The following is a 21892-nucleotide window of genomic DNA, read 5'->3' as shown; positions in this document are numbered from 1 at the left end:
ATTATTATTATTATATATTTTTTTTTTCCTCAAACTTTGTGTTCCTTTTCAAAGCTGGCTTTAGACCATGCTCTTTTTTTTTTTTTTTTTTTTTGCGCAACCATGGGGAGAGAGGGATGCTGTACCTGCCCCGGGAGAACAGGGATTATTGCTAGTGACTATAGCCGCTTTCAATAATTGCATGTAAAAATGGCCTGCTTAAGAGCCACTTTTTGGAAGTTTATTCTATCAGTATTTTCAGCCATTACACATGTGTCAGAAAAAACTGTGGGGGCTGCATTTGCTGACTTTCTTAATAATTTTAGTTGCTTTGACTATCTCAAACTTCAGTATTTCCTGAATCGCAGACCTGGAACACCTGTCTATATCTGAACTCCTGATCTTTATCATCACTTATTTAGAAATTTATAGAAATTGTTAAAGCCTGCAGATCTGTATGACTGATGGGGTGCTTAGCTTTTTATTTTTTTTTAGGTGGTTGGCAGTGGCTGACTATATATTTCTCTTGTGATGTGTTTCTTTGAAGGCAAAACTGTAATTATGATAACATAAAATGTACCCATCTAATCACATCACAGAAGGAGGCTACTCTGACTGCTTCCCCCACTTTTTCCCGTACTGCTCCCACCTGTAGTTTGCTTGTCCACCTGCGCACGTATCTGCCTTAAAAAAAAAAAAAATCTTCTTTGTCTTGGAGATGCCAGGAATGATAACTGTACTGCACATAGACAGCACAGAGGAAGAATCAACAGCTGGAATTCAAGGTCCAAGCAGCATTCTATAAAAGATTAAGGCACAATTTTATTAAATATTTATGTCCTTTTGTCATAATTTGTGGAATTTAATTTTTGCTCTAAAGGGTCACTTTAGGAGTGGACCCTAAGCAGATATAAAATACACAAATATTGCAGCACTGTAATAATTATAGATCCCCCCCTTTTTTTTTTTTTTTGTCAGTAATGGAAATACACAAATTTTACTGGCAGTCCTCTGCACAGCAGAACTGGTGAGGGTAAAAAATGGCATAAGGAGTCATTCAGTTCATTTGCTGACAATAGACATGCTGATAGGAGGAATAAAGCAAAGTTGTAGAGATGAGATCAATTGCATGCTGGTTTTCCTTCACTGTCCAGTCATGGGATGGGGAAATGACCTGCAAGTGTTTAACTACAGAAGAGCAAACCATCAAGTCTCTTGCCCTGCAAGACAGGGCAGAGCTATGTAATCTCCGAATTGGATGCAGTTTTACCCTGAATTCTTCTAGAACAGTGAGAAGCTATACCCAGCTGAAACTCAACCTTCCTAACATTTTCTCTTGTGTCTTTGCTGCACAAACTGGCTTTTAGTATTGTTGGGTCACATGACCAAAGTATAGGCATCTGTGCATTTTCTCTGTCTAGCTTCATTCACCTGACCCACTACTAGAGAGCCTGGCTCACTAGTTCCTATATCACAGGAAATCTCCTGTTTACCAATGAGACTGCTCAGTGTAGTACAACTCTGCTTTAATGAAAATTGGGGCTATTAGCACTAACCTATAGAATTTTTAATGTTTGTCATGTTTCTATACAGGCTCAAAAGGAGAAGGAGCTTGGTAATGAAGCTTACAAGAAGAAAGATTTTGAACTGGCACTGAAACATTATGGGCAAGCCAGAGAGCTGGATCCATCTAACATGACCTATATTACAAACCAGGCTGGTGAGTTATTCTATAGCATTGTGAGGGATTAGATTCTCTCTCAGCTTTGTATTACTATCTGTGTTCGCAGGGAGATTTACCGTTTGTCGTAGTGAGCACTAGGACTAAAAATGGTCACTAGAACCGAAAGAGGGGAACTCTTCTTACAGGGATACTTATTCCAGTAACAGCTCTAATTTTCCTCACTTTGTAGACATTTCCTGTTTTTCGAATCGGATACAAATGGCAAAAAACTGACACAAATGCAAGCCACTCCCTGCTCTATCTATCAGAATATAAAATTGTTGTCCTTAGGTATACTTTTAAAGTTTTTTCTTTCCTTTTCTTCCCTTTTCTTTCCTTTTCTTTTTCTTTTCTTTTCTTTCCTTTTCTTTCCTTTTCTTTCCTTTTCTCCCTCCATTGAAATTTTAAAATCTCTGGGAACCCTTGAAATGTTCTTGTCTACAGCTTGCAGTGTGCTCAGTGAGTTGTAGCTTTAGCAAACATGGAAATATAACAAACACATACAATTTAAAACAGAATTGCATAATAGAATGACAGTCATGATATAGCATTTGCACTGGTGGGCGTTGCCAGTGTCCAGGGGAGTATGGGGTCTTGTGCCTCCTACCTGCTCCATCTTCAGCCTCACCATGTAGTAGCCACCCATCTCGACTCTGATGTAAGGTTCTTGATCCCCATCTATTGTGGAGCGACCCTACGGAAATCCATTGGCCAGCACTGACAGGACAGGGATGTGTGCATCCACACAGTATACTTTCCAGCTGCTGGTCTGTAGCCCCACCCTATCAGCACTGACCAATAGCTTTCTAGCTCCCCAGGCAGCCCAGAACTATTAAAGTGGCAGTAAAGGCAAAACCTAAATCTACTCCCACCCCATGGTAAGCCTAATCTATCTAACCCTGTAAAGAAAACATCGCTGTACTTGCCTAGTCTGAAGCTGGTCTGGTCACATGCTGAGCTGCCAGTGGTGGCTTCAGTGTGTGTAGGAGAGGCAGCCGACAACAGAAGCCACAAAGTAAGTCTATAGGTGACATTGTTTCCCAGCTGCTGACTGTTCTCTCCTGCACACAGAAGGTGCCGCTGGAGACCGGACCAGAGCGGCTTCAGAATAGGTAAGTATTACAGGGTTAGATTAGGCTTAGAATGTGGGTGGGAGTAGGTTTAGAGTTAGGTTTTGCCTTTACTTCCATTTTAACAGCAGCTGCAGGGGGCAAAAAGTGAAGCCAACATTGGACAGATAAATCTGCTGCATGGTGACAGAACCCCTGGGTTCCTGGAAACCTCGGTTGAGAAATCCTGCTTTAAGGCATTATCACTTGTTGGTGACGTTTAGCGTGCTACATACTTTGTACATTACTGAACAATGTTTTTTGTTATTTAGCTGTTTATTTTGAAAAAGGAGATTACAATAAATGCAGAGAATTATGTGAAACAGCAATTGAAGTAGGAAGAGAAAACCGAGAAGATTATCGGCAGATTGCAAAGTAAGTATGGAGAAGAAGCTTGTTTTCAGCTGCATGGAAGTTGAGAGTGCTTTGGGTGTGTGTTTTGGTGTGTTTTTTTTTTTTTGCATTGTTTGTCTTGTCTTCCTCAAGTTAAATACTTTTATCTATACTGGCCACAGGTGGATCGAATTTTAGGCTGTTCAGCTGGAGGGTGGGGAGCGATTCCTCCAGCCACCTTCTTTGTGTGAATGGAGGAATCTGTTGGCCAACTTTAATCTCATCAATACAGAATCAGTGACTCCAGAGACACTCAACCAGAGCGATATCTTCTTCCTGGGCAGCTAGGGCAGTAGTTTCTCTGGAGACAGTCTGCAAGGCGGCTAGCTGGTCATCCCAGAAAACATTCTTGAAACACTACAGAGTGGATACAGTAGAGTTTAGGAGGAAAACTATTCAAGCAGAGGTATGGGCTGAAAGCAGGAGGATATATCTGCAGGAGCCCATATTGCACCATATTGCTGATCGTGGGTGCAATGCTTTCCAGGCTCCTGCAGAAAAACTAATTTATTTATTTTTTATATATAATTTTGTTTGTTTTTTTGTTGTTGTGTTTTTTTTTTTTTGTTTTGTTTTGTTTTGTTTTTTTTTTTTTTTTTTGTTCTTGGAATTTTTCGTGTTTTGTTGCCTCACAACCTGGAATTAACATGGATTGAGGATTTGCATCATTTAATTTACAGAACATGCCCACAACTTTGAAAATGTGTGTTGTGTGTGGTGTGTTTTTTTTTTTTTTTTTTTTTTTTTTTTTTTTTTTATTGTGAAGCAAACGACAAATAGGACAAAATAACAGAAAAAGTCAATGTGCGTAACTATTCACCCCCCTAAAGTCAATACTTTGTAGAGCCACCTTTTCCGGCTATCACAGCTCCAAGTCGCTTTGGATAAGTCTCTAAGCTTGCCACATCTTACCACTGGGATTTTCGCCCATTCCTCCTTGCAAAACTGCTCCAGCTCCTTCAAGTTTGATGGTTTGCGCTTGTGAACTGTAATCTTTAAGTCTGATCATAGATTTTCTATTGGATTGAGATCTGGGCTTTGACTAGGACATTCCAACGCATTTACATGTTTCCCTTTAAACCACTCAAGTGTTGCTTTAGCAGTGTGTTTGGGGTCATTGTCCTACTGGAAGGTGAACCTCTGTCCTAGCCTCAAATCACACACAGAGTGGTACAGGTTTTGCTCGAGAATATCCCTGTATTTAGCACCATCCATCTTTCCCTCAACTCTGTCCAGTTTCCCAGTCCTGACTGCTGAAAAACATCCCCACAGCATGATGCTGCAACCACCATGTTTCACTGTGGGGTTGGTATTCTTTAGGTGATGTGATGTGTTAGGTTTGTGCCACACATAACGTTTTCTTCGGCCAAAAAGTTCAATTTTTAGTCTCATCAGACCAGAGCACCTTCCTCCATACATTTTGGGGGTCTCCCATATGCTTTTTCGCAAACTAAATACGTGCCATTTTGTTTTTTGCTGAAAGTAATGGCTTTCTTCTGGCCACTCTGCCATAAAACCCAACTCTATGAAGCGTACGGCTTATTGTCGTCCTATGTACAGATACTCCAGTCTCTGCTGTGGAACTCTGCAGCTCCTCCCATTGTTCTGATTAATGCCCTCCTTGCCCGGTCCATGAGTTTTGGTGTATTGGCCGTCTCTTGGCAGGTTTGCTGTTGTGCCATGTTCTTTCCATTTGGTTATAATAGATAGATGGTGCTCCTAGGGATCATAAAAGACTTGGATATTTTTTTTTTATAACCTAACCCCGACTTGTATTTCTCAACAACATTGTCCCTTACTTGTTTGGAGAGTTCCTTGGTCTTCATGGCAGTGTTTGGTTAGTGGTGCCTCTTGCTTTGGTGTTGCAGCCTCTGGATCTTTTCAAAAAAGTGTGTATATGTAATGACAGATCATGTGACACTTATATTGCACACAGGTGGACATCATTTCACTAATTATGTGACTTCTGAAGGTAATTGGTTGCAGCAGAGCTTTTCATGGGCTTCTTAACAAAGGGGTTGAATACATACACACATGCCAATTATCAGTTTATTTCTGAAAAATAGTTCTATGTATATATTTTTCCAATTTTACTTCACCAACTTAGACTATTGTGTTCTGATCCATCACATATAATTCAGATTAAAAAAAACATTGAACTAAAGGCTGTAATGTAACAAAATAGGTAAAAAGCCAAGGAGGGTGAATACTTTTTCAAGGCACTGTATATTACAGTTCAGAAGTCCTTAAAAGTGGTGGCTGCATCAGAAACCACCTTGGACGACTAGATAACATCGGAGCTAGTCAATTTAGGGTAGGTTACCCAAGGGGTCTGCATGACCAAAAGAAGCTAACTAAAAGCAACCAAGAAAAGGGGGTGGGGTGTATATTCCCCCCCCCCCCAAAGACTCAGATTAAATTTAAAAAAAAGCCAAAAGAAGGTCCTGAAGCAACCATGCTAATAGGATGCAAAGTTGGCAGCATGTAGCTAAGCCATGGTTCCAGTTGAATTCGGGCTGCATGTCATTGAGGATGCCTGACAGTTTCTTATTATCTAACATAAGTCATACAGCCTTTGACCACTTGAAAAGGGATCAAGGGTTTTTTCCAGGCCTTGTGCTATCGACTGTTTCACTGCCAGGAACAGGTACTGTATGTAGCCAATTTCTGTTGGAAAGTATAGAGGCCAGGGATTGGTTGGTGAAGATGAGCTGTTCAGGCATCCCTATGGACTACCAGATGGAATAGGGTTTGAAGAAGGCCAAACACTCTGGACCAGAACCTGACTTGCTTTGGTTTGACCACCGCCTCTGAAATGCCTATCGCTATGATTGGGGTTGGCTCGAGTGATCCTGGCAGGGACCCAGTACTACCCAAAAAGTACTTTATAAGCCTTTCCATAATTGATGTATTGAAGAAACACTTGGCTATACCTATCCAGGCCTTGTTTCAGTCCTCTAAATCCAAAGGGGTTGCTATGTCACAGTCCCATTGAGCAACATAGAATAGTGAAGTGGAAAGGACCCTTGCACCGAGACAAGAATATAGAGGAGGAAGTGAAGACAGCAGAGGTGTGTGTGTGTGTGGTTTGTTTGTTTGTTTTTCAAACCACCCCTCCCTATTTTGGAGCCTCTGGCTCTAATCATGTGCTTCAAAGCCCCCCAACCCCCCATGTATCCATGCATGGGGGCTGGACGCACGGATTGGGGAGGCGCACGTGCGCCCTTAATGGATGGAAGACAGGTGTGCTCAAAGGGAGTTGTGGTATATGGAAAGGTGCCTAACTTGCCCCACCTTTTTTTAAAAAAAAAAAAAAAAAAAAAAAAAAAAAAAGCTAAGAACGTTTTTATAGCAAATATAAAGAAAACCTGTTGACCTTAAGAGAAATGCAGTATTGTTGCTCCTGTGAGATGAAAAGAAACAACAAACACTTTTCTGTATAATCTACTTGTCCCATCAATCCACTATGTAAGGAAGAAAAGCAACAGTAGGCATGTTTGAAGTCAAGCCTGTGTGACAACCATGGCTTGCTTCCTCCATAGATGGAAAGGAAAAATAAGTCTAGAGCTGAAGGCACTAGAAGCGTATTTGCGGGGTTACTAGGTGAAAGTTAAAACAAGCCAGAAAAAAAAATGAATTTAGCCACCGCACCTTAAAAAAAAAAAAAAAAATGGTAAGCCACAACACATTTTTTGTGTTTGGGTTTAGATGCACTTTAATCTCCCCAAGCTTCCATTGTAGGCCATTGAGCCATGGCTGTATTGATGTATGCAGCCCCCATTGTTGTCTCTGGTTAAAATGTTTCAATAGACTAGTGAAATTATGACTTGGTGAATTTGCTGATGTTTATGGCATTATGTGCAGGTTTTCTTTTTTTTTTTTTTTTCTTTTCAGTTTCCTCTCTCTAAGTAAGCCCTTAACATTTTGCACATGTTGATCACATTTTGACATTCTGCTACCTCCTCTCATCTCATAAGCTACTGTTTTGTCCTTGTGCAGAGCATATGCCCGCATTGGGAACTCTTATTACAAAGAAGAAAAGTACAAGGAAGCAATTCAGTTCTTCAACAAATCTCTGGCAGAACACAGAACTCCAGATGTTCTCAAGAAATGTCAGCAGGTCAGCTTGTGTGGAAAGATATATTCATGAAATGTTGTTATATTATCTTTATAGAACTACTGTGATGAGCAGTGCACACAGTGTGCAGTAGTTGTGCTTTGCATGTTTCAATCTTAAAGAATAAGTTCACTTCTGGAACATGTTACATGTTTCAGCATCTGCAGCCCCTCCCTGTGACAGCGGGTAGGGGATCTCCTCCCCGCACCTGCTGTTACAGTTTGAAAACAGTGCACAGCCACGTCATCCATTCAGTTTCCTTTGAATGAGTGCCTACAAGTACTGTTGGCCGCAATGTAATTGTAGTTTTCTATGATCTTCGAGGGCACGTGTGTGTGTGTGTGTGTGTGTGTGTGTGTGTGTGTCCTCATAGTCCTGCTCTAAAGTAACTACCTGCAGACAGCTATCCGGAGTCTGCAGGAGCTAGACATTGCATCCATGATTTGCTGATTGTAGGTGCAATGCTCTGCAGGCTCCTTAGAAGAAAAATAAATGCACTTTTTTTATTTTTTGCACCTGCAAAAAAAGTTCCTTTTTTAAAAAAAAAAAAAAAAAAGGAACTTCTTTTAATATTAGTCATCTACCAGGAAAAATTGCCATAATGAAGGTTATGAAGATGCTGTGCCAATGAGTCAATACCTTCTTCCTTTTTTTTTTTTTTTTTTAAGGCAGAGAAAATTCTAAAGGAGCAGGAGCGCCTCGCTTACATCAATCCTGAGCTGGCTGTGGAGGAGAAAAATAAAGGCAATGAATGTTTTCAAAAAGGTAGGCATTTCATTTGGTAGCTATTATCCAGATATGGTTAGTTAGTTTGCCATATATTAATATTATTAGTTACTCAAACACAATGTCCCTTCAACGCGGGGCATGTGATTAGGATTCAGATGTACAGTGCCACACTTTAACCATCAGGGAGAAAACCCAAAGTCTTCCTGCAGGAAAATGGGCAGAAAATTTGGTTTTGGGTAGAACTTCATGATTCAGACTTACATTCTGGACAAACAGACCACCTCAGCTGTGGCAATGCCTGCACTGGAGTGAATGGTCTCTCTCTCACCTGGAGGTCTTCTTTGCAGGTGGGAGACATCAGATATCGATCTCCTGGACTCCAGATTTAACAAACTGAGTTTCTGATGCTGTGGTGGCTCTGTGAGCTCATTACAACCTAATCTAGAATACTAACCCAAATTCTCTTTTCCTATCAAATAAAAAGCGGCGGCAGCATCTTCCAGCACTGCTAGTCTCCCTTCCCTGTCTATTCACATCAACAGAGTGTTCATTTTTCATAAACTATATTTGCCTCATCCTGAAGTCTAGGGGCAATCAGATTGTGCATGCATGTCTGAACACCCTTAAAGCTCTGTAGGCAACCTTACTTGTCAGTATGAGTTCTGTCATTGTCTGCCACAGTCTGGGGTTGTCAGTTTTGAGCTTTGTATGCTGTCAGCAGTCTTCTCACTGAACTCCTGTGTGATTCCTAACATCTTTATCCTTTACAATAGGGAATACTTTTATCCAATGCTTGAAGTACTGCGATGTGGAAAAAAAAAATATCTTTTAAACGCTGAGCACATAGAAATGTCAGGAAAAATTGACCCTTTCTGCCTAGGAAAGTGTTATCTTTGTAAAATGTCTGATATTATGTTGTACAGTACGTTCTGTTCTATCCAGGGACAGTTTAAGATGTTCAGGTGTAACTGCACTCATGTCATGTTGATGGGAAGGGGTATGTCTTTCATTTTGCTAGTAAACATTGTGTTTAAAGTGATATGAAAGTTGTATGTGTTTTTTTTTTTTTTTAAACAAAAAATTGGGTCCCCTGCTGGCATTCCTTGCTATGGTGCACCCCCCCCCCCCCCCCCCCCCCTGCTCTTGGCTCATTGGCTGTGATTGACAGCAGTGGGAGCCCATGGCTCCCATTGCTGTGTCCTAGCCAATGAGGAGAGAGACCCGGGACAGAGAAGCCTCCCATGCACATCGCTGGATCTAGAGGGGGGGGTCAGGTGGGTATTAAGGGGGCTGTGGGGTGAGCAGCACACAGGTGGGTTGTGGTTGTTTGGTTTTTTTGTTTTCCTTCATGAATAGAATGCATGAAGGTAAAAAATCTTCAGCCTTTACAACCACTTTAACTATTTTGTATATTTACTCCAAGCTTGGCTGCCTGGTCCTTAGCACCGAGGGGGTCATATTTGCGTGAATTGCTGCTAATAAACCTGTGCAGAGAGAGCATGCCTGCTCCTTGCACAGTTTCCGTTGCTTAACCGAAAGCGACAGATCACGTGACAGCCAGTCACTGTCATCTGGTCTTAAGCCCTGCCTCTCGGCATCATAATCCTCTTAAATGGCTGGGAGACGCTGGCGCTAGGAGGTTAAAATTGTCACCCTGGTAATTATCAGTCATATATTGTATCCAAATTTGAGATGGCTATACATAGATACAGTATATGTAAGTAATATTAATGAGCTGTGTGTGGCGTTTTTGCCTTTCCTGTCTGTAGGAGACTACCCGCAAGCAATGAAGCATTACTCAGAAGCAATTAAAAGAAATCCAAAAGATGCCAAACTATACAGTAATCGAGCAGCATGCTACACCAAACTGCTGGAGTTTCAACTTGCCCTTAAGGTGATTTTTGTTTTTTTTTTGTTTGTTTTTTTTTTTGGGGTATAGTCTAGTAAAATGTGCTTTTTGCTCTGGTCACTTTTAATCTAAAAAGGTAATTTCATTTTTTTTGGCTAGTAACAAAGCAGAATTCTTACTTTTCTTACTTTCTGTCCTGGTAATCGTGGTCAGAGGAATAACGGGAAATCTCCACAGGGCCAGAGACGGCAGTGAAAATATGACCGATGTTTGTTTATATCCTTCCATACTGTGATACTTTGACTGTTACCCAATCATGAAACTCTGTACCCAACTCAATCTTTTTTCATTCGAGACAGAGCTTTATTTTGGCAGTATTTATTAACCACTTTCTTTCACGATTTCACTGCATGTACATGAGCTCATTTGCCCATGCAGCATAACCGCACAGTTTATTTTTGTTTTCTCTGATGTTTTAGAGCTGCATACAGCTGGCCATAGACATAAATAGGTGAAGGCACCCGCACATAGACATAACGCACTGTGGGTGTGTTCGGTGCATTCACTACTTTACTCAAACAATTTTAAGCTCAACAATTTTATTTTAATTTTATTTTTTGTAAACTCCTAAAGCTGGCCCTACAGTAGTAGAATTTATTAAAAAAAATATATATATATATCTCTATATATCTCTCTCGTTATTGGGGTTAAATGGATGGTAGCTTTGGAATGCAGTGACAAGAAAATTCAAAAGAGCAGGATGGAAAAATTTAAACTTTAAATTTAAAAACAAATATCTAACAACGTACAGGTTTTTTCCAGGAAAATCCATTCATTCTAAAATCGAAATGTGAAAAACTGTTTTGAAATACTTTTTTAAATGACATTTAGTTAATTCACCAGTTGTTTGTACTAAAACTGGCCATATACTAGCAGTTGACACCACTAGAAGTTGACATCTGGGGAGAACTGTCATCTGTTTAGTACATATTCTATATAACGTATATAATTTTCTCCCTTTACAGGACTGTGAAGAATGTATACGACTAGAGCCTTCATTCAGTAAGTATTCACTAAGTGTTTCCAGAATGTGGAGAATGGATGCATGGGATGTTTTCTGTAATCCTGCACTTTAGGAATGAAGCATTATGAATCTCTGTTCTTCAGAATATATTTGTGATTGAATCAGTTTAGTTTTTTAATTTTATTACAGGTACTTTTTATAGCACTGTTTACGCAGCGCTTTACACATATATTTTGTACATTAACATCACTCCCTGCCCTCAAGGGCTTACACTCTAAGGTCCCCGACTCACATTCGTATATACACATATTAGGGCCAATTTAGACAGTAGCCAATTATTCTACCAGCATGTCTTTTGGAGTGAGAGGAAACCGGAGTACCCGGAGGAAACCCACAGAGGCATAGGGAGAACATGTAAACTCAAGGCAGGTTGTGTAATGGTTAACATGTGTAGCTAACAAACGGTAAAGTCACACCAGCCTAGTGCATTACCACTGGCACCATTTATTAAAATGTAGTAAACTACTCGCAAACACAGATGATTGTTAGGCTCACAGCTGGGGTGTTTCAAGGCTGTACCCCCCCCCTCCTTGTGTGTGTCGGTAATTTTAAAGAGATATGGAATTACTGCAGCTTAACATTTGATTATCAAAATCACATACACACGTTGCTCAACAGTATAGCTGATATTTCATCACCTAAAACTCCAGAGTGCTTTAGCTACTAACTTTGTTTTAAAAAAAATATATAAACTAAGTACCTTTTCTCATTAGCAGTTTAGAGCAGTCTTGTGACTTCTATCAGTGCCTGGTTAAAGCTTGTAGGAGAAGTTTTCATTCTCCCACGAATGTCCTATAAGAATCATGGACCCCTGACCCTCTGGACAGTTCTGATTGGCCTGTGCCGATCACATGCACTCCCCAGAGGGAAAAAAAAAAAAAAAATCTAGCAAAATGCACCAAACTGAGCATGTGCAGCTTGTCCCAGAGCTGTGTGTTATCGGGAAATAATAAGGGCACATGGAAGAAGAGGAGGATCAAATACAGGATCAGACAGTCATTTTACACAGTGCAGAGGATTAACCCCTTAGGTTCCACAGTCAGTAAAACGAGCAGGTTTTACTGCATATACAGACTGATTTTACTGTTGTGGGTTTAGTAACACTTTTAAGATACACTAATAGCCCAAATGTGTCAAGGATATATTTTTCTATATCCTTCACAGGATACATAGGTTGGACACTAAAAGGTTTCTTCTTCCTATAAGATGTACTCCTCCTACACAGACTCATTCCCATCTGTGTGTAATGGGAGTGTAACTTGTATACATTGATATCCTGGTTTGTTAGGGGACAGAATACAAAATGTCATATTCTCTTTCCTTCAGTTAAGGGCTACACTCGCAAAGCTTCAGCGCTGGAGGCCATGAAAGATTTCACCAAGGCTATGGATGTCTATCAGAAAGCATTGGAGCTGGACTCTGCATGCAAGGTACAGTATGCGGTTTCGCAAGTCCCATATTTGTCACAGTTGTATCTTTTTAAAAAATTTGAGAATTCAACATGGCACAACTTTTTTTGGTCTTGATTTTGCATAAAACCACAACAGTAATTCTCTTCTCCAGAGTACTGTGCTTATCTCAGTTGTACAGGACACAGGTTTGATACTCATAGACCCTAGGTCAAACCTCTTCCAGCCAACTTCCTTCTCATCTTCTTCACAGACCCCAGATTTATGTGTATCCTGTTCTGACAACTATGACCTGCACAGAGTCTGCATGGGATCTGTAACAGGAAATTATTTATATTAATAAAGCAGCTAAAGGAAAGTGTGCTAGCAGACGTGGAACAGTTCTATGTGCTGAAATTCCAGTGAGTTCTCCAGAATTACAAATGGAGGATGGTTAAGCTGAATCTTTTTGCCCATAAAGGGCAAAGGTGTGTTTTTTGATTTTGTTTTTTTAATCAGTTTTTTTTCTAATAAGACAATATATAGTGCATCTGATACTTAAGTATCTTAACATCAGTTGTTGACTCCCCACAGATCTTAACATTCTAGTATAATATAGTTTTATACAGTATAGCATAGGTATCAAAGGACATCACAGCAATAATACACCTTAAAGGGTTTGTAACCCTTCTAAAAACTGTCACTACCAGCACCTCTTTTATGCAGCCATCACATACAGTGTAAATATTTATGAAAAACGAAGCCTCTAGATACTGTTTTTCAGCAATCTTCAGGCCGGTCACGTGACTCCCGCCCGCTCCCCTACTCCGATGTATGGGCTATAGTGGGAAGGGCCGAGCTCTCCCTCACTTCAGCCGGGGAGGTCATGTGACTGCTCTGCTGGCTGCTCTGCCCCTCCCGCTGTAGCCCTTAGATGGGGAGAAGGTGCGGCTGGGAGTCACGTGACCGGCCTGAAGAGCTCTGAAACTGTATTTAGAAGCTTTTTTGTCATAAATCTTTACAGTGTGATGGCCACATAAAAGCAAGGGCTGGCAGCGACCATTTTGTAATATTTACTGTATTCCTAATAGCGGCAGGAGGGGAGACCATTCACACACAGGAGCTGACAGGCTTTTTTTTTCATAAACATTTACACTGTCACATTTTGATTATGTCCTCAACCAAACTGTCAAACTATCAAGTGGCTGATGTCATACCTGATCACATGTGCAGCACCATGACAGTTGCAGATCAAACAGAAGCAGCTTCCTTGACTGTACAGGTTATGAGGGTTTAATTCTGCTTTAAGTCTGTGAGCAGATCAGCCTCTACAAGCTCGACAGTGCCTAAAATGGAGAGCACCTGAGCGTGTGTGTGTGTGTGTGTGTGTGTGTGTGTGTATGCAAATTTTTTATGCTTAAAGTGAAACAATAAAACACTGCTCCTGAAAAAAAAAAGTGAAATATTCCTTTAATTGCCATGCCTGGAGGGTGTCTGTAGTATGACAGTAACCACTTCAGCCCCGGAAGAATTTACCCACTTCCTGACCAGTGCGTTTTTTGCGATTCAGCACTGCGTCGCTTTAACTGACAATTGCACGGTCGTGCGACGTGGCTCCAAAACAAAATTGGCCCCCCCCCCCCCCCCCACAAATATAGCTTTCTTTTGGTGGTATTTGATCACCTCTGCAGTTTTTATTTTTTGCGCTATAAACACAAAAATGGTGACAATTTTGAAAAAACGCATTTTTTGCTATAATAAATATCCCCAAAAAATATTTAATTTTTTTTTTTTTTTTTTTCCTCCGTTTTTAGGCCGATACGTATTCTTCTACGTATTTTTGGTAAAAAAAATCACAATAAGCGTTTGGTTTGTGCAAAAGTTATAGCGTCTACAAAATAGGGGATAGTTTTATGGCATTTTTATTGATAATTTTTTTTTTTTACTAGTAATGGCGGCGATCAGCGATTTTTATCGTGACTGCGACATTATGGCGGACACATCGGACATTTTTGACACATTTTTGGGACCATTGTCATTTATACAGCAATCAGTGCTATACAAATGCACTGATTCCTGTGTAAATGACACTGGCAGTGAAAGGGTTAAGTATGTCCTGGGGAGTGTTTCTAACTGTGGGGGGGTGTGACACGTCACTGATCTCTGCTCCCGATCATGGAGCAGAGATTAGTGACAGTGTCACAAGGCAGAACGGGGAGATGCTTGTTTACATAAGCATCTCCCCGTTCTTGCTCTCCGTGAGGCGATCGCAGGTATCCCCGCGGCGATCGAGTCCGCGGGACCCGTGACCCGACTCACAGAGCTCCCGCCCGGTGCGCACACGCAATGGCACGGTGGCAAATTTAAAGGGACATATGGGTACGCCCATTTGCCCAGCCGTGCCATTCTGCCGACGTACATCGGCGTGCACCGTTCGGGAACCGGGTAAAGTGGCGCAGTTTTCCCGTGTTTAGAACAGTACCACAGCAAAATGACATTTCTAAAGGAAAAATTGTCATCTAAAACTAATCGCAGCTGTAATGAATTGTTGGGTCTCGGCAATATAGATAAAACTCTTTTTAAAAACCGGCATGGTTCAGACCCCAAAGCACCCTCATGTTGAGGGCATGTGGCCTGGTACAGTTTAGGAGGGGGCGCTCTTTCGCCCCCCCTCTTTTCCTGTGGCCTGCCAGGTTGCGTGCTCGGATAAGGGTCTGGTATGAATTTTGACGGGGGGGAGGTGCCACTATGCCATATTTTTTATTTGGCGCAGGGTTCCCCTTAATTTCCATACCAGGCCCTTCAGGTTTGGGGGGACCCCACACAATTTTTAATTTTTGGTTCGGGGTTCCCCTTAATATTCATACCAGAGAAATGTCATTTTGCTGCGGTACTGTTCTAAACACGAAGAAAACTGCGCCACTTTTACTTTTTTTTTTTTAATATAACAACTTGCATATAAGCCTTTAAAATGAGCTCTTTTGGTTTTTCATGTTGGTGTACCATAGACTTTAATGGTGTTCCGCGGCTTTTGAATTTGTCACGAACACCGCATAATGTTCATTGTTTGCCAAACTTGTGCTCGGGCTGAACCGTTCACCCATCCCTACTCACCGGTTTCCTGTTTGCATGATGGTGTTTTGCTGACCTAACGGCTTTCTGAAGAAAAGTATTGCAATAGCATTCATGATCTGTTCTCATTAATATATCATTTCAAAAATCTATTTGACCTTTTTGTAGCATCAACCATCTATGAGAGTTTACTTTAATATAATAACGAGTTAAATACCAGATATATTTGACTGATGAGATGATCTATCATGATCAACTAAAAAAAGCTTAAAAGCATGTTACAAGAGAGCTCGTCAGGTTTTATTTTATTTTTTTTATTTTTTTTCTCTTGCACTTCCTGAGGCTGTTGATTGGGAAGATACTGACAAATTTGTAGCCAATAGAGAATGTTTTTGCTATTCATGAACAATTTTATTCTAGTTCCACGAACTTGAAGAAAAACCAATGCATAAATATATATTGGGTGAGGACCATTTAAAGGAGACTGGTCACAATGTAATAGGAATAAAGTAGTAAGGCAGGGATCCCCAAACTATGGCCCTCCAGTTGTTGAACTACAACTCCCATCATGCCTAGTTATGTCTGTGATTGTCATAGTTTTACATTGCCTCATGGGACATGTAGTTCTGCGACAGCTGGAGGGCCATAGTTTGGAGATCCCTGTAGTAAGTGATAGTTGCTGGTTTGTACCCAACCCATGTGTCTAATTGTACATGTTGTAGGGCAGGACCCTTCCACCTTTTTGTAAGGTGTTTTAGGAGATGTTCATTTGTAGAACACTAATAAAAATATATTCAGTAAAACATAATGCACTGATCTGACAGTTCGGACATGTAAAATACTCCTGAACTAGGAAGAGATTATCAGATTTAACATTATTTATATAATCACACAGGAAGCAAGTGATGGTTATCAGAGGTGTATGATGTCTCAGTACCATCGGAATGACAGTCCAGAAGATGTAAAGCGCAGGGCAATGTCAGATCCAGAAGTACAACAGATTATGAGTGATCCAGCAATGAGACTTATACTGGAACAAATGCAAAAGGACCCACAAGCACTGAGCGAGTGAGTAATACAAATGGTTTGGCATTGGTCTACTCTACCTGTGGTTGTGTGGTTGTGTGTGTGTGTGTGTGTGTGTGGTGTTTTGTTGTGTGTTTTTTTTTTTTTTTTTTTTTTTTTTCTTGTCTTTCCATATCTTTGTTCAGGTCTTAGGGCAGTACTAGGCTTAGGGGTGCTGCATTTGTCTCCTGGGCCCTTATTACAGTAGTAGTCTGTATTGGCTGGTGGAGATGGTGTCAGTTTAGACCTTAGTCAGGCCTAAGTCATTGACAGCTAAGCAGACCAAAGCTGTCTTGTCTTTTTTACCATTTTTGACACTTTTTTTTGTGATTTGGTAGGGGTACAATGTACCCGTTACCAATTCACCTAAGGGGGGAGGGGCGGGATCTGGGGGTCCCCTTGTTTAAAGGGGGCTTCCAGATTCCGATAAGCCCCCACCCGCAGACCCTCAACCACTGGGCAAGGGTTGTGGGTATGAGGCCCTTGTCCCCATCAACATGGGTGGAAAAGGTGCTTTGGAGGGCCAGACCAGGGCGGGATCTGGGGGTCCCCTTGTTAAAGGGCATTCTTTAGCTTCCTGGCAGTCTTCCAGCTTTTTTTTTTTTGTTCTTGTTTTAGCCTTCAGGAAACTGTCTTACCATGTACAGAGTAGTTGGTTGTATTTGTTTCTCAGTTAGTTTTTATGTTCAGGTCAGATTTTGGGGTGAGGGGAAAGTTGATTGTTCCTAGCTCTGCTCTGTGGGTCGGGGTTTAGCGTTGATGAAGTCTGAGACATGGCTGCCAGTCAGATTTGTGAAGGAGCTACCGGTGGGCTGTACCTGGCCAGTGCTCTTCCAGATGGGGCTCAAGAGACCTCTATTGGAATGGTAATCGCCCTTTTCTGGAGATTGGGGTCCTAGAGGTGGGGCACCATGGGATTAACTTGGTGGCAGTCCTGGTGGGGTTCTACAAGATCTGCTACAGCCTGGGAGCTCCCCTATCTGTGTCCAGTATGGAGAGGAAAGCTTGATTGTGCCCTGAGGGATTTAAATGGTAATAGGAAGTTGGTACATTCTTCTGATTTGAGCCTTGGACTCCAGTGCTGCAAAGTATTGAAAATTAGGACTGGTGCCCTCGCCCCCTCCAACTAACCTGCGGCTGATTATCCGGATAGGCTTATATGGAATTTATCCTGTAGCAAAATGTATACATTAAACATGTGGGGGGGGAAGAGAGGAATACCTACTTGATGGGGAAAACTCTTTACTAGGCTTGATATGGAGTATACATATATTAGCAATACGTTCTATGTTGAGATGTAGGATCTCTTTATATGGAAAAATTATTTAACTAGTAAAAGTTAATATTCTGTCATGTATAATGTCCGACGCAGCACCTGAAAAGTCCCAATGGTGTGGTTTTTTTTTTTTTTTGTTTTTTTTTTTTTATGATCTAAAATCTTGGTGTGGTGCACTTTGATTTATTTTAACCGCTGTCACAAGCAACAAATCTGGATATTTGCAAAATATAGTGTTGCGTACAATGGATATAGAAAAGAATCATCCCCTTCTCTTATTAAAAAAAAAAAAAAAAAATCACATTTTGTTTGCTTTGCAGCCTGAAATGAAGACAGTTTGTGATATAGATATAGAGAGAGATCTCAGTATTTGCTCAGTGCAATTTATGACATCCAAGTGAAAGGCAGATGGAACACCAACATGTCAGAAAAAAAAAATCAAAAACCTAATTACTGAGTTGGAAAAAGGATCACCCCCTTGTGTTAGTATTTTATTGAACCCCTTTTTGCTTTAGTTAGTCGTTTAGGCTGTTGGGATATGTCTCTACTAACTTTGCACATCTAGACTTTTCAATATTTGCCCACTCTTTGCAGAATTGCTCAAGTTCAGTTAAATTTCTTGGTGACTGTTTGTGGACTGCAGTCTTCAAGTCTTTCCACAGATTTTCAATGGGGTTTAAAGCAGTGTTAATTTTGTCAACTAAAACATTTTAGTCGACTAGATGAATATTATTTTAGTCGACTAAAATACGACTAAAACAACTGAAATGACTAAAATACGACTAGATATAAAATGGCATTTTAGTCAAAAGACTAAAACTAAATTGAAATTTGACTTCAAAATTAATACTGGTCTGTAGTGCATGTTCATATAGTTCATGTTCAATACCATAATAAATAACATATTAGAGTTTTCACTCCAGCAGTATATGAGTTTGGAAATTGTAGAGAAATGTTAACTAATGCATTACAATTTAATTACACCCATTAGATTTTAGTCGACTAAAATGTACTAGAGATTTAGTTGACTAAATACGACTAAAACTAAAACAATTGCAGAAGATTAAAATGGGACTAAAACTAAAATGCCATTTTAGTCCTAAGACTAACCGTACACAGGCCAAATGTCAGTCGGCTTGTGATGCCACCCGACATTTGGTCCGTGTGTACTAGACTTAAGTCTGGGATCTGACTAGGCCAGGCAGTGACATTCAACCTTTTCTACTTCAACCACTGTGTGGTCTTTGTTGCTGTGTGCTTAGGGTCATTGTCATGTTGGAAGGTAATCCTTCTTCCCATTGACTTGGCAGAGGGCAGCAGATTTTTGGCAAGAATTTGATGGTATTTTGCCCGATCAATGTTTCCTTCTATCCTACAAGTGCTCCATTCCCTGCTGCAGAGAAACACCCCCATGACAGGACGTTACCACCTCCGTGCTTTACTGTAGGAATGGTGTTATTTGGACGGTGAGCTGTATTGGGTTTCTGTTGGACATAATGTTTGGCGTTGAGGCCAATTACATATTTTTTTTTTTTTTTTTTTTCCATATGGCCTCAGAATCTTTAAGGTGTGTTTTGGCAAAGCTCAGTTGTGACTGCCTGTGGCCTTTCTTTAGGAGTGTGGTGTGTTTTTTTTTTTTTTTTTTTTTTTTTTTTTTTTTTTTTCCTTCCTGCGACCCTTCCATACACGCCACATTTGTGGAGGATTTGTGATATTATTGTCACATGCACACAATGACCACTCTTTGTCATACATTCTTTCAACTGCTTCAGAGCTGCTGTAGGACTCTTGGTAGACCAGTTTCCTCCTGGCTCTTTCATCCAGTTTGGAGTGACATCCTAATCCAGGGAGGGTCTGTGTTGTACCAAATACCTTCCACTTCTTTATAGACTTTGCTGTGCTTCTAGGCATTGATAAAGCCTTTGAAATTGTTTTGTATCCATCTCCTGACTTGTGCCTAGCCACGACTTTGTCCCAGAGATCTTTTTAACAGGGCCTTGCCACCCATAGTTGATTGCTTCAGTTGTACTATCAGCGACTGAAATGCTCCAGGACAGCTCTTTTCATGCTGAGCTAATCAACATGATCACAGTTGAAAGTCAAATGGCTTTGTGTGCCATTGAGAAGGTGATCTACACCCGATTGAATTTACAACACATTTTTAGGAGGGAGTGATCCTTTTTCCAACTCTGATTTAATATAGAATTTTTTTTTTTTTTTTTAATTCTGACATGTTGGTGTTTTTTTTTCACTTAGCTGTTTTAAGTTGCACTGAGTAATTACGGCTGGATAAAACAAACTGTCTTCATTTCAGGCTACAAAGCAACAAAATGTGATTATTTTAGGGGGGTGATTGTTTTCTATATCCACTGTAAATGGTTTGTGCAGGTTTTAGGACATTTACATATTCAGTAAAATATACAGTATAGTAATTGTTCTTACTAGTTTATTTGTACTCGTCTGCATCTATATTGATGGGTTTTCCATTCTCAGAAAATTAGAACTAAATAAGCGGTTTCAGCATAAATCCTGATGCCTTACCTTTTTTGTGGTTTTGTTTTCCCTACAGACACTTGAAAAATCCAGGTATTGCCCAGAAGATACAGAAATTAATGGATGTTGGGTTAATTGCTATCCGGTGATGAATCTCTTAGCCCCCCTCCTTTTGCCTCATGTTAAGAGCTGGTGTCCTCATCCCCTGATGCTGCCCCTATTTTTCTCTTCACTAGTTGTGGTTCAGTGGAGAGTTAGGGACTTTATGAAAGGATCGCTCTGTGAACAGCAGAGTTGGGGTAGAGATCCATGCGTCAGACACTCTATACGCATATTTGTTCTGCTAATCTCTCCCAGTTGTTTAAGTTTATTGATCTGTAATAATGTAATAAAGACGAGCACGTGATGAGATTTGTGAATTTGTGTAATCCTTCATTTGCTTACTGTCTTATTCTATAAAATTTCTATAGGGATGGCTGAACTGAGTAAATGGATGCATGTGTGTATTAAAAAAAAACAAAAAAACATTTGTACATATGCATGTTAACATGGCTATTCATATCAACTGTTTACAGTAAAATATTTGTACCTAAATTGAGACTGGGTTTTTGTAAAACTGAACTACTGCAAAACTCGGTACTCCTCTTTTTTTTTTTTTGAGTGGGAGAGGATTGGAACACTTTTCACATGCTTATTGTTATCTGATGTGGAAGTATTAGGGGGGTTTCATTTGCGTCCATTAAAGTACACAGGAAGTTTATAATCTTTGAGTTACTGCTACTTACAGAAGGCTTGCACACTAGCAAAGAAAAAAAACTGTAGGCCAGCACAGGGTATAAGCCTATCCTACAATCAACATGCCTCAATTTTTTTTTATTTTTGCTAGTGTTTTTCTTCAGCTCTGCTGTTTGTGAAGACTAACCTTAATTTTCTAGCTACTTATCCTTCAGTCAAGATTCCTTTACATTGTCACTAGCAGTTTTATCCACACTCGCAACTATCCACCATAGTTGCCCTCAGCCCTCAAAGTTTGGACTGTATTGCAACTGCACCCCGCTGCCCCAGACTATTGTGGACTGAGTCTAGAAGTAATCCTTGAGTGCTGGGCTTTGTGTGGGCACTTTTCAGAATTGTTTCTGGTTAAGTTGGCTGCAGAGTGCTTTCCAGGCCCAAAACTGCTGGGATTGCCTGTGCAAATGCACGGTCTGTAAAGACTCCCTTTTGAGAGTAGGTTATTTGGGCTGGACACCAGAAGCTCCCTCCTTTTTTAATTGGTTGCTGGGTGCCATCTTTCACCATTTCTTGACAGATCTGCCATGGAAGGGATTATATAGAAAAGAGCACCGGGCCAAAAAAAGAGGCCAAGGTAAGTTTTAAGTGTTAAATAGGTCACATAAAACCTGCGTTTTGTGGGTGAAACAACTTCCCTTTCCTCAGAAGGGCAAAGGGATAAAAAAAATGAAAGGCCTAAATAGGGAAAATCATGACCACACAGATGTATATTATGACCGAAATGTAATTCTCCTTTGCAGATAAACCGTGTCATGCTTGCTGCGGAACAATGGCTATTGTACCTCATCAGCTATCACACTTAATCCAAAAAAGGAGAATTGAA

At 40.5% G+C, this 21892-nt stretch overlaps 1 protein-coding gene across 1 annotated transcript in view; it reads left to right on the top strand.

The window, feature by feature from the left end:
* Window positions 1-20688, top strand: part of STIP1 (stress induced phosphoprotein 1) — a 48385-nt gene extending 27697 nt beyond the window's left edge. Inside the window, exons 6-14 of the mRNA XM_073605380.1 lie at window positions 1573-1699; window positions 3084-3186; window positions 7204-7324; window positions 7990-8086; window positions 9820-9944; window positions 10925-10961; window positions 12310-12413; window positions 16339-16511; window positions 20354-20688. Of these exons, the coding sequence (XP_073461481.1) occupies window positions 1573-1699; window positions 3084-3186; window positions 7204-7324; window positions 7990-8086; window positions 9820-9944; window positions 10925-10961; window positions 12310-12413; window positions 16339-16511; window positions 20354-20426 (960 nt within the window). The 3' untranslated portion in view covers window positions 20427-20688. The remainder of the gene's footprint in view (window positions 1-1572; window positions 1700-3083; window positions 3187-7203; window positions 7325-7989; window positions 8087-9819; window positions 9945-10924; window positions 10962-12309; window positions 12414-16338; window positions 16512-20353) is intronic.
* Window positions 20689-21892: the final 1204 nt, after the last annotated feature.

This window comes from Aquarana catesbeiana, linkage group LG11, assembly GCF_042186555.1.
Source record: "Aquarana catesbeiana isolate 2022-GZ linkage group LG11, ASM4218655v1, whole genome shotgun sequence".
Lineage (NCBI taxonomy): Eukaryota > Metazoa > Chordata > Amphibia > Anura > Ranidae > Aquarana > Aquarana catesbeiana.
Note: the sequence above shows the minus strand (reverse complement) of the source record. Positions and strands in the feature narration are given on the sequence as shown.